General features: G+C 47.6%; 1 protein-coding gene across 2 annotated transcripts in view; it reads left to right on the top strand.

Moving 5' to 3' along the window:
• Positions 1 to 13,899, top strand: part of NSF (N-ethylmaleimide sensitive factor, vesicle fusing ATPase) — a 73,160-nt gene extending 59,261 nt beyond the window's left edge. Inside the window, exons 18-21 of one of the 2 annotated variants that reach the window (XM_059489367.1) lie at positions 6,349 to 6,483; positions 7,272 to 7,385; positions 11,952 to 12,007; positions 12,544 to 13,899. In XM_059489367.1, the coding sequence (XP_059345350.1) occupies positions 6,349 to 6,483; positions 7,272 to 7,385; positions 11,952 to 12,007; positions 12,544 to 12,562 (324 nt within the window). In that variant the 3' untranslated portion in view covers positions 12,563 to 13,899. Of the gene's footprint in view, positions 1 to 6,348; positions 6,484 to 7,271; positions 7,386 to 11,951; positions 12,008 to 12,357 lie in introns of both variants that reach the window. The other variant, XM_059489368.1, reaches the window with a different exon arrangement.
• The last annotated feature ends 1,714 nt before the right edge of the window (positions 13,900 to 15,613 follow it).

The following is a 15,613-nucleotide window of genomic DNA, read 5'->3' as shown; positions in this document are numbered from 1 at the left end:
CTGGGGGCTGGGAGACTCTGCCTTGACAGCCAATATTATGGTGGCTTAAGCCATAAATTGTTGGAGGGTAGAGAGGACTGAGTTTGCTGAGGAAATGTCACTGGTTGATTGATCATGTGGAGTTTTTTTGCTTTTTTTTTTCTTTTTTAAGTGTCCATTGTTGGCTTTGTGGGAATCAGGACTTTGGGCTGCCCTGCTCTGGCAATTCTGGCTCTTCCTGGTGTGTTTGTAGTGAATTGCCTGGCATAGCCATGGCATGTGGGGATCTTGGGCATTTAAAAACCCACAGCTGTGTGTAAGAAATTGAGTTGTGCAGGGAAAGCTTTTTCTGCTGTGACACTTTACTGTAAAAATGTTGGATCTGGACACAAAGACTCTTTGGGCGTTTTGAACTCGGGTAAGGAACCCATGATGGAAATAGGGTTAGTGGGTTAGTCAAGACCTAACCCTTAGGAAATAATCCTGAGGGTTGATCAACACCTTCCAAATCCCCTCTGAGATTACAGGGTGCCTTGAGGAGCAGTTTTTTTTTTGGAGGGAATGGCTGATATCAGGGGTTACTGGAATTTGGGATGCAGATACAGGCTCTAAGTGCATCAGTGGCACTGACCTGCATGGGGAAAAGCACTTTGGGTTTCTGTGGGATTGGGATCATGGTTCAGCATCATTCCATGTAAAAATGATGTGCTGAGAGGAATTCTTGGATTTTGACACAAAGAATCTTTGAGGGTTTTGAACACAGGTAAGGAACCCATGATGGAAATAATCCTGAGGGTTGATCAAAACCTAACCCTCAGGAAATAATCCTGAGGGTTGATCAACACCTTCCAAGTTCCCTCTGAGATTACAAAGTTTTCTTCAGGAGCAATTTTTTTGGAGGGAATGGCTGATATCAGGGGTTACTGGAATTTGGGATGCAGATACAGGCTCTAAGTGCATCAGTGGCACTGACCTGCATGGGGACAAAGCACTTTGGGTTTCTGTGGGATTGGGATCATGATTTAGCATCATTCCATGTAAAAATTATGTGCTGAGAGGAATTCTTGAGGGGACAATGCCTTTTACCCTTTGCTTCACTTGTGGGGGCACCTGAAATTCTGAGCTGATTTCAAAGAATCTTTGGATTGAGGGGGATCTTACAGCCAATCTCATTCCACCCCTGCACTTCCAGGGATCCAGGGCTTCTCTGGGAATTCTATTGCAGAAAATGGAAGAATTTCCTTCCAATATCCATCTGTCCCTGCTGTTCCCCCTTGTCCTGTCACCACTGCTGTGGCCCAGATTATGAATTCGCTGGGGTGTCACACGTCACTTGCAGGGATATTCTTGATGTGCAAGCAGCTCCCTGCCATCACTGCAGGCTCTGTGTGGAAGAGAAGCATTTCTGGGATGAAATGTTATTAATTATGCACCGAGGTGCGTGTCTCTGTTGAATTGAAGCTGCCTCCCAGGCTCCACTCTTCCTCCCAGGCTGCATTATTGGAACGTGGTGTGGGAAGGGCAAACACTTGCAGGTTCTGGTTTTCTTTTGAGGGTAAACACTTTAGGCTTTAAATAAACCAGAAACCACTCTGAGCTTGCTTTAAATTGCCAGTCACAGCTCCTGCTTGTGGTTCCACTCAGCAGTGTTAAATAGTGCTATCTGTTACTGCTGCTTCAAGAGGGCTGAAAACCATTGCATTTTGTTCAGCATATTTTTTTTTAAACCAATTAAAAATCTTTTCTGCAGTGCCTTGAAGAGGAGAAAATAAACCCACGTTCTCCTGGGTCTTTAATTCAATCAAGTTGTGCAGGAGCAGGGACTGGGGGATGGAAAGGCTGAAAAGGGCTGGCTCAGCAGGGAGCCAGGCAGCAGAAAAAGCCTTCCCTGAGAACTGAGCAGCAGCAGCTCCCAGGGCCGGGGCTGCTTCATCTACATGCACAGTCACACGGGGCCTGCAGGCTCTGCCCAGCCCCAGAGAGGTTTCACATGTGCCTCCCTGCTGCTTCCAACAATCGGCCTGCGGGGAGGGAGGGAGGCACCTCGGCATCCCCAGCGGGCTGGGCAGGCTCAGGGAATGTGTGCCGGGCAGGGAGCCCTCCAGGGGACACCCACTGCCCTTGGGGCTGCCCCTTGAGCCCCCAGCCCCTTCCCTCCAGGGGACACCCAGTGCCCCTGGGCCCCCTTCCTTCCAGGGACACCCGCTCCTGGGGCTGCCCTTTCTGTTGATCCCAGAGCCCCAACCCTTTCCTCCAAGGGACACCCACTCCTGGGGCTACCCTTGAGCCCCCAGCTCCACTTGCAAAGTCAGATTCATGCCTGGGGATGTGCTTCCATCACTCCCAGAGCCCCCAACCCTTCTCCTTGAAGGGAGATCCTCTCCTGGGGCTGCTTTTCCACTGCCCTCAGAGCCCCCAGCCCCTTCCCTCAAAGGGAACCCTCTCCTGGGGTTGCCATTCCATCACTCCCTGAGCCCCCAGCCCCACTTGAAAAGTCAGATGCATGCCTGGGGATGTCCTTCCATCACTCCCAGAGTCCCTAGCCCTTCTCTTGAAGGGAAACCCACTCCTGAAGCTGTCCTTCCACTGCTCCCCAGCCCCTTTTCTTACTGGGACGCAAGGCTTTGGAAGTTACAGGGGGATAATCTTGTTTGATGCAATCCCAGATGCATTCCTGATCCCACATCACTCTGGGTGAACTGGAAGCAATTCCAGTCACCGGTGATGTTACTTTTTTGTGCACAAACCTGGGGAATTGTGGAGGAATTCCCACGACCCCAAACACAAGGATAAAGGTGTACAAGGGTCCTGAGCAGCTGGTGGGTGACAGAGGCACCTCAGTGTCACCAGGGCCTGGTTCCAGCAGAGCTCAGGCTCCCCTGGCCTGGGGCTGGCTGGATTTGCTGAAATTCTGTACTTGGGGACTCCACTGAGTGTTGAGGCTGCTCTCAGCAGGGTCTGTAACTGTGTCATGGTCTGGTTGCCCCTGGCAGGGATGTGGGGAAGGGGAATCCATCCTGGAAAATTTAGTTGGTTCCAGAGGCTTCTTCAAGCCCCACAATTGTGTGCATGAGAGCATCCTTCAGTCAGGTAAAACCCTGCAGCAGAGGGCTCATCCTCTTCTAGAAGCACAGAGGGATCCTGGGCTCCAAATTGAGGCATTTTGCTTAAAAATGGACAGTATTAATCCAGCCTAAGGTTGTGCCTGTGTGTGATCTCTGGTGATGGAAGAACTGGGCTGGAAGTGCCCTGGTTGTGAATGTGACACCAAATGATCTCAAGCTGTTCCTCCTTCCTTGGTGGTTTACTCCCATGTTCTGCCTGATTTTTGGGAGTTTGGCTTGAATGCTGATTTTCTGTGGGCTGAACACGTGGCACATTGCCTTCACCATGGCTGCTGTGGAAATGAAGGAGGAAAAAAGTGAATTTTTCTGAAAATGGGACTGCATGATCAGTACATGAACCTTGTGCTGTGTGCTGTGGGATGACCCTGGGATCCTGGAACAGAACAAATCTCAGGAAATCATCACAGAGGAGCTGGCTGAGGGCAGCTTTTTCACTTTGCTGGCTTTCCTTGCTCCCTCCATAATTCCTAGGGCAGGCAGTGCTGCCCTGGGGGTTCTCACTTGTTTGTTGGGTTTCTGAAATTTAGAGGAGCTCGAGGGACTCCTGCCCTGTCAGGTCACTGTGGCTGCTTTCCAGGGGTCAGGTTTAAAGCAGGGAGTTGAAGGCATGGCTTCTTTTGAGGAAAACAGGGAAAAATCAGGATCTTTTGGGTGGAGCTGTTAGAAATTGGAAGCACTTTTGAGGAGTAGCCATCTGTTCTGAGGAGCTCCCAGCCACGTCAGTGGTTCAGGGACCTGGGAATAGATTTTAACAGAGCTATCTAAAAATTGCTGATGGATCTGCCCTCTGGAAACTCATCCTGGTGCTTTTCAACCTTGTTAAACCTTTCCATTCTTAGCAATGTGCGTGCCTGAGTCCAGCTGAGCTGTTGGTGAGAGCAAACCCCCTTTATTTCAGTTTATTTGATAGTTGAGATTCCTTCTTGTGCTCCCTGGTTTCTGTAGTGATGAGCAGCAGTCTCTGCCTCATCCCCTCTACACCAGCTATGAATTTAAAAACCTCTCTTGTTTTTACCAAGGATCTATTTTGGGAAGTTATTCCCTATTTCTGACCTTTCTCTGATTTCTCCAACTAAACAGAATCACAGAAACATGGAATGGGTTGGGTTGGGTTGGGAGGGACCTTAAAGCCACAGTGCCACCCCCAGGGACACCTTCCACTGTCCCAGGTGATTCCAAACCCTGTCCAACCCGGCCTTGGACACTGCCAGGGATCCAGGGGCTGCCCCAGCTGCTCTGGGCACCCTGTGCCAGGGCCTGCCCACCCTCCCAGGGAAGGATTTATCCCAATATCTCATCCATTTCTGCCTTCTGGCAGTGGGAATCCATTCCCCCTTGTCCCCAGGCCCTTCCCTTCTCCAGGTGAACACCCCCAGCTCAGAAATGATGGATTTGAAGTTGGATTTGGAACATGAAGGAACTCCTGGATCCACATGGCACAATGATGATCCTGTTTTCTTCTTTTTCCTGTTCTAAATCTGTCCCAGTGGTCACACACAGAGTGAGACTGAGCTGCTGTTCCCACAGAATTCCCACAGGGAGCAATGCCAGTGGTTCCCTCAGTGTTTTTAGAGCCCTTTCTGTGTGTGCTGCCACCAGCCCTGCTGCCTTTGGGTGCAGCTGGCTCAGGGTGGCACTGCCCAGGTTAGCAGTGAACTGATTCTTTTCTGAACTGATGCTTTAGGGAATTTTTTTTTTTGGGGTGAGTCCAGAGGGTGGGCAGCTTTCCTGGGAGGAGGAATGTGTCATCTGGGCAAGGAAAGGCTGAGAGTGACATCAGTCATGGACACCTGAAGTGCCAGCAGGTAAAACCCCCCTCACTGTGGCATTCCTGTGTCCTTTCCTGGTGAAACTCCAAGCTAAATTCCATTTTTATTGTAATCAGGCACAGATTTCATTAATGTCTGAGGGCAGCATCCCTCAGGCAGCCTCTCTGAGGAAGTTATCCCTTGATTGATGCCTGATCAGTGTGCCAGGCTCTGTACACATGCTGGGAGCTAAATTTGGGGAACAGACACTGCCTGGGTGCAGCTGAGCAGTTTTTTCCCCTCTTAGATGCTCATAGTTCATGGGGAACTGTTATTAACACAGCCCCTTGCCCAACTGTTCAGGATTTTCAGAGTTCTATCCAGTAATGAACAAGTTTTTAGGAGAACCACTTGTGGTCCTCACGGTCTTGTGAAGCAGACAGGTCTGAGTGTTCCAGCACTTGCAGGAGGGGTTGTTCTGTGTTTTGGAGGTCTCAGCTCTGGTCAGGAATCTCTCCTTGGCTTCCTCTGTGCCCTGGTACCTCAGCTGTGTGGCAGTGAAGCTGTTTGGGGATCCTGGGCAGTGCCCAGGGCAGCACCCTCAAGGTGGGCACTGGGCATTCCCTTCACTCCTGAGCTCACCAAACTCCTTGGACAGCAAAAAATGGAGGTCCTTGGCCACCTCTAGATGGGCACTGGACATTCCCTTCACTCCTGAAGCCTCAGCCAAATTTTTGAGGGGGTTCCTTGGCCAGCCAGGCCCTCCCAACCCATATGCATTGGGATAGAAAAGGGACTGATGATCCTGCCTGATAATCCAGCTATCAGCCAATATTGATCAGTGTCCAAACCCTGCACAGGGCAATTCAAATAGCAATGGGAAGGGCTCTGCAAGGTCAACAAACAGCAGTGGATTTGCATTTGCAGCTCTTTTCCACAATTTGCTCTGTTATTCATAATTTGGACTCTGTGCACTCTGCATTGGGAATTGGAGCTTGCTGGAGTGGAACTGGCCTGGACAGCTACAGGGGGAACTCAGGGACTCACAGCAGCCTCTGCTCAACAGCCTGAGCTGGAAATCCACTGGAACTGCCTGTGCAGGAGCAGGGAGTTCACTGTACCCACAGATTCCTGAAGACAGGCCGTTCCCCGGAGAAGTCATTTGTAATTCAGCTTTTGGGAGTGGGAGTTTGCTCAGGCTTTTAAATTTAATGAGGATCCAGCTATTTATAAAGCTGGGTTCAGAAGGAGCTGGGAGTGTGGTGGGGCTTTGTGTACCACAACTCCTGGACCCTGTTGGTGGCATTGCTCGGAGAGCTGATCCTGTCTCCTGTGGCTGCTCTTGGCCCCTTCAATTACTGACACATTTAATCCCATTAACTTTGTTTGAAGTGGGTTTTTAAATGGCCATTTATCATTTGTAGTTAGCTGAGCCTTCCCCAGGCTGGTTCTCTGCAGGTTTTCCTCTCCTCACTGTGGCTCCTTTGCCTGCACAGGGTCGGAAGCTCCTCATCATTGGCACCACGAGCCGCAAGGACGTCCTGCAGGAGATGGAGATGCTGAATGCCTTCAGCACCACCATCCACGTGCCCAACATTGCCACAGGGGAGCAGCTCATGGAGGCTTTAGAGGTGAGCAAAAGTTCAAGGATGACAAAAGATTCCAAACTTGAGGGATTTTGCAGTAGCTGTGTCTGGTAACTCCATCCCGCTTGTCATCGTGTCATAACAGAGCAGCTCTGAGGTTTTAAATTTGCTTCTTAATGAATTGAATTGAGGCAAAATTAGAGAACAGTAGGTCTGGGGAAGGGTTTGGGGTTTGGATTAAAACATTCCAAGGGCAGGGAAGTGGGTAATGAGTATAATTGGGGCACTTAAACTGAATGTGCCCAGAGGGTGCTCTGGTGGATTGGAACAGCATCAACTGAAGGTGTTTGGTGCTGAGGAATTACAAGTTCTTTATAAATTCCTGTCTTCAGTGCCCTAGTGGGAGTTGTAGTGAATACTGAAGGCTGTTAAAATAAACTGAACAGGCAAATCTTTGGCAAACTTGTCCCAGTGTTGATGTCACCAAAGCCTCAGAGACGCAGGGACACACCTGAGACACTCCTGCAGCAGGTGTGGAAACTCCCTGTGGCTTGAACCATTGTTTCCTTGTAGACCCTGGTCTGGAGAAGACCTGGAGTACAGCATAAAAGCACAGCACTAACTGTTGGATAAAGGATATTATGGAAAAAACCATGAGGGAATTAAATATTTTGGTTTTGTGTCTTTTGCCTTGTCTAAGATACATTGCAACAAATTTTCCCTCTTAGCTACTAAATGCTTCTAGCTTCCCATTGCCTTTGGCCCAAGGTAGGTACCGTTATTGCTGCTCTCAGCCTCCTGTTGTTGATTTTTTAAACTGATTTTCCCCCCAGCTCCTGGGTAACTTCAAAGACAAGGAGCGCAGCACGATTGCTCAGAACGTCAAAGGGAAGCCAGTGTGGATCGGGATCAAGAAGCTGCTGATGCTGATAGAAATGTCCTTACAGGTAGGAATGGCTCTGGGAGGAAGGACTGAGCTCCTAGAGCACTCCTGGAGGTTCCCTTCTCTGCAGAGCCCTGGTGCTGGTGGCAGCTTTTGCATTGGTTTCATTTGGAAAAGAGATGCAGTGAGGGGAAATGTTCAGAACAAAGAAATCACCACAGCTTGGTCCACAGAGATCTGTAAATCCCCTCCTCGTGCCCATGGGCTGTTCAGAGCTGCACTTACAGAGCATCTGGCTATGGGAGGGGTTGGATTAACTCATCTTTCATGGAATTTCTTTTCTCCACCCAGCATGCTAAGATTGCAGATAGCAATCACCTCAGGTTTTTTGTTTTTTTTTTTTTTTTTTAAAGAAGAAGGTGCCTATGCAGGTGTATGTGCTCTTTCCCTGAAGAAGATAAATCTGTCAGGCTGTTCAGCTGCTCTTCTCTTTATTTACCACTTTCAGCACTTTAAAGAAAATAATTGCAGAGGGTAAGAACTATGCAGCTCTGAGCCCTCCCCCGCAGCAGCACCCATGCCTGGAGCTCCTGCTCATGCTGACACGGGCTGAGGGTGCAGCCCTAATCCTGCCCTGACATCCCAGTGCTCCCCCAGCCCCCCCCTCTGCTCCCATCAAGTGGATTTAGTGCAGCTGAGTGAGCTGTTCTCAGATCTCCCTCTCAGAAGTGAAGAGACTTGTAGCTGAGAGCTCAGAGCCATGTACCCCTCTGTTCACTCCTCACAATTCTGTTAAAACTTGCTCAGCTCTGAGGATATGCTCTGACTGCATGTCACCTCAGGGAATAAAGTCATTTATCTAGATTACTTTTTCCTCTTCTTCCTTGGCTTTTAATTCCATACCTGGAGGCAAGTCAGTAAGTCATTGCTCACATGTATGAAATGGATTTAAGGGGTGCTGCCCTTCAGGGGCTGCCCTGCTCCCTGAGCCCTGACAATGGCTCCCTTCTTCTGACTCAGGACATGCTCTTGTGCTGCTTTCTCCTGAAGTGCTGGTTCTTTTCAAAGCTGAAGGTGGAGGTTCTGTAAATCATGGGCAGTTCTGAGGTGGCAATGCTGACCCAGCCCTGTGCCCATTCCTGGGGACAGTTCTGGGCACCACAGTGTCATAGGGATGGAAAGGAACTAGAGACTGTCCAAAGGAGGGAGCTGAGGGTGAGGAAGGGTCTGGAGGGGCCAGAGGAGGAGCAGCTGAGGTCCCTTGTTCAGCTGGAGCCGAGTGAGGGCAGAGCTCAGTGGGGCTGCAGCTCCAATCTCTGCTCTGGGACAGGGACAGGAGCCAGGGAATGGCTGGAGCTGGGCATGGGGGATTTAGGTTGGATATTAGGGAAAGGTTCTTGCCCCAGAGGGTGCTGGGCAGGGAATGGTCCCATCCCTGAGGCTGCCAGAGCTCCAGGAGGGTTGGACACCACTCCCAGGGATGGGATTTTGGGGTGTCTGTGCAGTTCCAGGGTTGGGCTGGATGATCCCTGTGGGTCCCTTCCCACTGAGGATGTTCCATGATCCTGTGACCAGTGACACAGAATCCTCACTCTGCTGAGGCTGTGCAGCCAAGCTCTGGGGTTTCAATTTTTCCAGCAGACCATTGTTGTGTAGGTGAGTGCAGGACCAGCCAGGCAGAGCTGGGACTATGCCTGTCACTCTGATATTTTATCAAAAATCCCTTTGCCAGGATTTCTTCTCCTGGGAAGCTGGGAACCCTTCAGATTCTCCATGTTTTGCTCCTCTGGGATGTGATTTGGAGAAGTGTTTACCCAGCATGTGAATTGTTTTTAATTAATGGCCAATCATAGCCAGCTGGGTCGGACTCTCTGAGTCAGTCATGAGTTTTTATTATTCATTCTTGTTAAACCTTCTGATGACTCCTTTCTCTTTCTTTAGTATAGTTTTAAAATATAATATAATATTATATAACATAATATGATATAATATTATATGGTATAATATATGATATAATATGATATGGTATAATATATAATATAATATAATATAATATATCATAATGTATAATATAATAATATATAATATAATAATATATGATATAATAATATATAATAATATATAATATAATATATCAGCCTTCTTAGAACTTGGAGTCAGTTCTCATCTCTCACCTCATCCTGGGGACCTCACAACACCACATGTGCCCTTTCCCACACACTGAACATCACACATGAAGTGCTGTCACTGTCCCCAGGGCCACTGGGGGTGTCCCTTTGCTGCCTGTGGAGGGTTGGCAGCAGGGTGGTTCCTGCTCTGGCACTGGCTTCAGGTGCTTGTGTAAGAGCAGAGGTAGCAGCATATGGCAGCTAAATATGAACCAGTTACATTCCAGTCTGAGGTGTTTCCATGACTCCATCTGCTGAACTGCTATAAATACAGGGAGCAGAGCTGGGATCTGAGCACTGAGCCCACAGAGAGCTGGGATCTGCCAGGCCCTGCCAGGAAAGCACAATTGCACTGGGTAAGAAATGCAGCACTGCATCTTGTTTTCAGTGAGCTGTACCACTGTCACACACATCTTTTATGGAAAATCCTTTCCTTGAGATTTTTCCTCCTGAGAAGCCGAGAGGCCTCGGGAAGAAAATGCAAACAATGGTTATCTGCTGCTGTGGAATGCAACAGGTGCATCTGGGATTGGTCTCATGTGGTTGTTTCTAATTAATGGCCAATCACAGTCAGCTGGCTCAGACTCTCTGTCCGAGCCACAAACCTTTGTTATCATTCTTTCTTTTTCTATTCTTAGCCAGCCTTGTGATGAAATCCTTTCTTCTATTCTTTTAGTATAGTTTTAATAGAATATATATCATAAAATAATAAATCAAGCCTTTTGAAACATGGAGTCAGATCCTCATCTCTTCCCTCATCCTAAGATCCCTGTGAACAGTCACAGTACCACAGCTTTTCAGAAGGAGATTTCAGTCTGAAATCACTTAAGAATTCCAAGTGATGGATGAAATTTCTCAGAATTCAGCTGATAAGATGCCAGGTGACTGAATTATTTGTAAAAAATGTGCACATTGTGTCTTCCTCTGAATCTAGTGGTGGGTTTTGCTTTGTTAAAGCAGTGACCCCACCCTCAGCTCCCTGCAGGGATTCCTGAGCTGGTCAAATAAATTCCAGTGTGTTTCACACTAAACTCACAGAGAACCAGACCCTCAGTATCAAAATCCTTTCTTGGGATACCTGAACTGCTTTGGTGCCCTGGGTGAATTATCTTGTTTATGAGTTGTGTAACCCCACAATTTTAATTTCCCCCAAACTCTGTTACTGGTGTTCTTGGCTTTGTGTACGCTGAGTATCCTGGAATTATTCTGTGCCTTTGATCCCTGGGTCCACTTAGGATTTGCCATGTGAATCCCCAAGTGTTTGCAGTGCCCTTGGCTGCAGGACAGGGCCACCTCCAGTGCTCTTGGGTCCCACCTGGGCTTCACCCTGCCCTGGCTGCTCTCTCCATGGTTCCTCCTGCTTCCTCTCCCTGTGTTGTTGCTCCTGGACCTTGCTGGCAGCACTCCCAAAGCCAAAATCTCCTCCTGAGCCTGGATGAGTCAGGAAATGTTCCCAAAAACCCCTTCTGGCACCTCCAGGCTTTCCTGATTTGGTAACTTCTGTTTAGCATAAATAAAGCTTAATCAGCATAAATAAAACTTAATCTAAGCTATTTGTCTTTAATGTATCTTAATTTTCATAACTGGGAGCTTTGAAAGATCACCATAGAATATTGCTTGCTTTATTTTAAACCAAACACTGCACCTTTGGGGTTCATGGCAAGTTTTCAGGGGGCTCATCACATCTTGGTGGAGGATCTCCTTCTCTGGACTGGAGATTAACAACCTCCCTTCAGTTCCTTTGTTTCTGGAGGGTCCTGGATGTCCTGGGGATGCTGCACCATCCATGTTCTTGTCACCTCTCTGAGCTCTGTCATTGTCAGGCCCCACACTACTGTTCCAGAGAATTTCCCCCTTAGTTTGGCAGCAGAATTTCTGTTTACAGAGGCTGTGTCCAACAGTCCTGACCCTGCTGCACCTCTGCTCCACTCCAGCTTCTGCTCCCTCTTGAGCAGATCAGCCTCTGGGCTTTGTGCCTGCATTTTTAATCAGTGATTTGATCAACTCTGAGTTTTCAAATTTTCAAATTGCAGTTGTTTCCAGCTGTATTCTTTTGGACAAGGAGCTGTGTGTGCAGGTAAATGCTGTGTCTCCCCAGGTTATGGTCTCAGTTATGGACTCAGAGGGGTGGGAAGCAGCATTTTCCATTTGGGAACAGGACACTGGCCTTGGCAAGTTGGAATTCCAACTGATGGCTTTAGAACAGATTTTTTAAGGATGACAAGAGATTTGTCTCACTGTGTCAGGTCAATACTGGGTTTTTAGCAGAACTCTCTGGCTGGACCTTTGTTGTTTCCTGCTTGTGATGACTTTCCTAAGGTTTCACCTCACGGGTCTGTGGAGCTCTCAGGGATGCTCAGGGTGGGATTTTTGCAGGACTCCATGATCCTTGTGGGTCCTGTCCAGCTCTGGACATTCCTGATTGTGTGTTTTCCTTTTTTTGGGATCTCTTTGGTGTTTAGATGGATCCTGAGTATCGGGTGAAGAAGTTCTTGGCTCTTCTGAGAGAAGAAGGAACGTAAGTACTTTTATTTTAAAGCAGTTCTTGAATTCTCCTTTTCTGCTCAGAAATGAGCCTGCAGTGGGGTGGATCTGCTCTCCTTGTTGGCCCCTCTGTATTGTCAGAGCTGCATCTGATCAGTTCTTAGAGCAGTTTGGGAGGGGGGAGCTCCTGAAAGTTTGGGAAGCTGCATGCCTGAATTCTCTGCTTTTCTGAATTTACCCTTAACTTTTAAACTATCCATGAGATATTGGGCCAAAATTTAATTTAAGTAAATCAAAAGAGATTCTGCTTGAGTAAAAAAATTTGGAATTTTGGTTTCTTGTGTCTGCTGTCTGAGAGAAGGATGTCCTACTCTTTCCCCATAGGTGCCACAGGGAGTAGTTGAGCCCAGTGGGACAGAATGACTTTCTAATCATGTAGGGCAGTACCTGTGCTGGGGAAACTCACACCAAACTATCTATCCTGGCTCCATGTGAGTGGGTTCCAGTGTGTGCTTGATGCTTTATACATGTGCATGATGCTTTCCTGATGGATTTGGCTTCTTTTGCAAGAGTCCCTACCCTAGACTGAAGGTGGACCAAGTGCAAGATCAACAGCTGGAAAAGTGACCAACCTGGAGAACAAACACTGGGATCTTTACTCTTCTGGACAAAAGTGAAAATGCTCCCCTGATCCCCAGAGCCCCATGTGGAACCTGCATGTGTAGTGCAATACTTTATTCTTTATCTTTGTCTCTCATACCCTGATGTCACATGGAAGTGTCCCCTGGAGCCCTGTGCTTCTGTCTCTGTATTTTGGGGTGAGCAGGGGGAATGTGCTGGGAGCTTTGGGGCTGACCCTCACTTGTGTCCAGCATTCCTGCAGTAGGAAAGAGATCCTGGCTCCTAATAAACCTGCCAGTCTGGTGGAGGGAAGCTGAAGCACTGCTCTGTGTGATCCTGGTCAGGTGGAGGCTTTTTGTGGAGCCAGCCCCATGCCCACACACAGAGCTCCAGCAGGGCCTGGATGCTGCACCCTCTTCATTTAAATCCAGGTGTTTTGGGGCCTGGTGGGATTGGGCACTGAAAGAGGGCAGGGAAGTGTTGATCAGAGTTGAGGAAATTTCCAAATCCAGTATTTAAGGCATCAAACCTTGTTGTTCATCCAACAACACTTTTAGCAATGCTGGTTCCAACCTCCAGCTCTTCCTGAGTTCTGTAGTTGGCAGCTTTGGTATCCTCCAGCCTCATTTTATCCCTTTTTCCTGCCATGTTACCAAAGGTTGAAATTCCTCCTTTAGAGACAGAGAGGAGGCCAAGCTCTGCAGGTGCAGGAGATGAGTGTTGCCATGTTTTTGCACTGAAATAAAGGAATGTATCAAACCTTTGCTCCACGCTCCTTCCCCTGCTCCCCTGGCCTCAGGGAGATGCTGAGGCTCCACTCCTTCCAGAAGGTTCCTGGAACATACCTCAGCGTGGTGGGGCATGAAATCAAAGCCATTTAGCAGATGTTAGTCAGTGTAGCTCCCCAACCTCGAGCAGCCCCACTGCAAGGGCTGGCAGGGTGTGCAGGGGGTGTTCCCAGAGGGTCCCCATGTCCTTCCAGGTCCTGTTGTCCTCAGTGTGCTCACAGCAGTTGGGGTGCTCAGGGCACTCCACTCTGCTCCTCTGGCAGTGCTGTTGTGTTGTGATGCTCTTGTGAGTCCCAGTGGTGGCTCCCTCTCATTTTTTTGTGTAGGATCTTGTGAATTTATTTGTTCCTCCCTTCCCCTCTGCCAGTCCAGGTGACAGCAGCACACAGTAACTTATATTTCAGAGTAAATGATGTAAACATTATCGTGTCTGTGTCCAGAACTATATGGATGAATAATAAATATCTGGTTTAATTGCACATTCAATGGATTCAATAAAAAGCACAACTCCTTGTGATGATCTGTGTCTGCTCCTGGTGTGTGTGCAGCCAGAGGGGTGCTCAGAGTGTGGATGGATTGAATTTAGCCCACCCTGAGCAGCTCTTACTCTGACAGAAATTAGTGAGAGGATTCTGCTCCAGCCCATTCTGGAGATGTGTGGGCTCTGCAGGGCTGAGGAGGCTCTGGGTGTGTGTGGGGTGGGGATATCCATGGAAATTATTAATTTCCATGATTCATGGAAAGTATCCCACCCCTGGGGAAGGCTGGAAAACCAGGCTGGGCTGCTGGGTGTGACACCTGAGCCACTCCAAGCTTTGCTCCAAGATCTGAGATGTTCCCTGCAGGTGGCACAAGGGAAGGGCAGCACCTTCTCACCACCTGTGTGGCTCCTCCTTTAAAATCTATAATAAATACACAATATTGCTTTCAGTGTATTGGATTCTTCACCCCCTTCCTTACCCTGTTTCATCTTGAACTTTGCAGAAATGTGTCCCTGAAGGGGAGTTGTTGGCCAGAGGCAGATTGGAAGGTGCAGGGATGGGTTTTGGGGGCACAGTGAGGGGTGGAGAGAGGTTTGGGGCAGGTGGGCACACGGGGAGAGCTTCACCCCCAGAGCTGTGGAGTCCAGAACCTTCCATGGGCCAGGTGCTCTGGTGAGGTAGGACATGCCAGGGATGGTGGCACCTGCAGAGACACCCTGGCCATGCAGGTGGATCCATGGGATGGCTTTGTGAGTAATTTGGGGATCAGGGCAAGAATTTGAGTGATGCCATATTTATTTTGCCCTTCAGACAGGTACATTTGAGGCCAGTGCAGTGGAAAATTGTGTGCACTTAAAAGCATTGCTGATGCAAGGGAGATGCTGCAGAAACACCCACAGAACTATTCATGGACAGGAGAACAGGTTTTTATATGAGAAAATGTGGAGTTTGGTCTGCCCAAAGTGTTGGAAGGGGATTCAGAGACAGCCTGTGACATGTGGGGAGTGTGCAAAGTCTGGAGCCTGCTTGGATCCATTGATTAATTTGATCTTTATCCATTGATTAATTTTATCTTGATTCATTGCTTAATTTGATTTTGATCCATTCCTTAATTTGGTCTTCATCCATTGATTAATTTGATCTTGATCTGTTCATTAATTTGATCTTGATGTATTCATTAATTTGATCTTGATCCATTCCTTAATTTGATCTTGATCCATTGCTTAATTTGATCTTGATCTATTGCTTAATTTGATCTTGATCCATTCATTAATTTGATCTTAATCCATTGATTAGGTCTCTCCCAACCCAAACCACCCTGGGATTCCATGATTCCATGGCTGTCCCTCAGAGCCAAACCACACAAGCTGGCAAGTGCATATTTTTGAATTTTTTACCTTTTCTTTAATGATGTACCACAAAAAAAAATGGAAGTTGAAATATATTTTTCTCCAAATATATATATTTATATAATATATAATCTTAGTTAACTCAAGTATATACATTGTATAATAAATAATGCTTATAAAAAGAGAAATTTTCTGAATATAAAATAAAAAAAAATCGACCTCTACAACTTTATACAAAACTTTGGATACAGCAGATTGATGGAAAAAAGATCTTCCATTCAGTGCTAGAATACCTGGCTACAGTAAAATAATTACAAGGCAATAAATGTTCTATTTAATATTAAATACCTTTTCTTGATTAAAAAACAAACAAACAAAGAAGGGATTTTGTTTAAAGTCG

Source organism: Ammospiza nelsoni, chromosome 26 (assembly GCF_027579445.1).
Source record: "Ammospiza nelsoni isolate bAmmNel1 chromosome 26, bAmmNel1.pri, whole genome shotgun sequence".
Lineage (NCBI taxonomy): Eukaryota > Metazoa > Chordata > Aves > Passeriformes > Passerellidae > Ammospiza > Ammospiza nelsoni.
The sequence above is the reverse complement of the archived record's forward strand: the minus strand, read 5'-3'. Positions and strand labels throughout refer to the sequence as shown.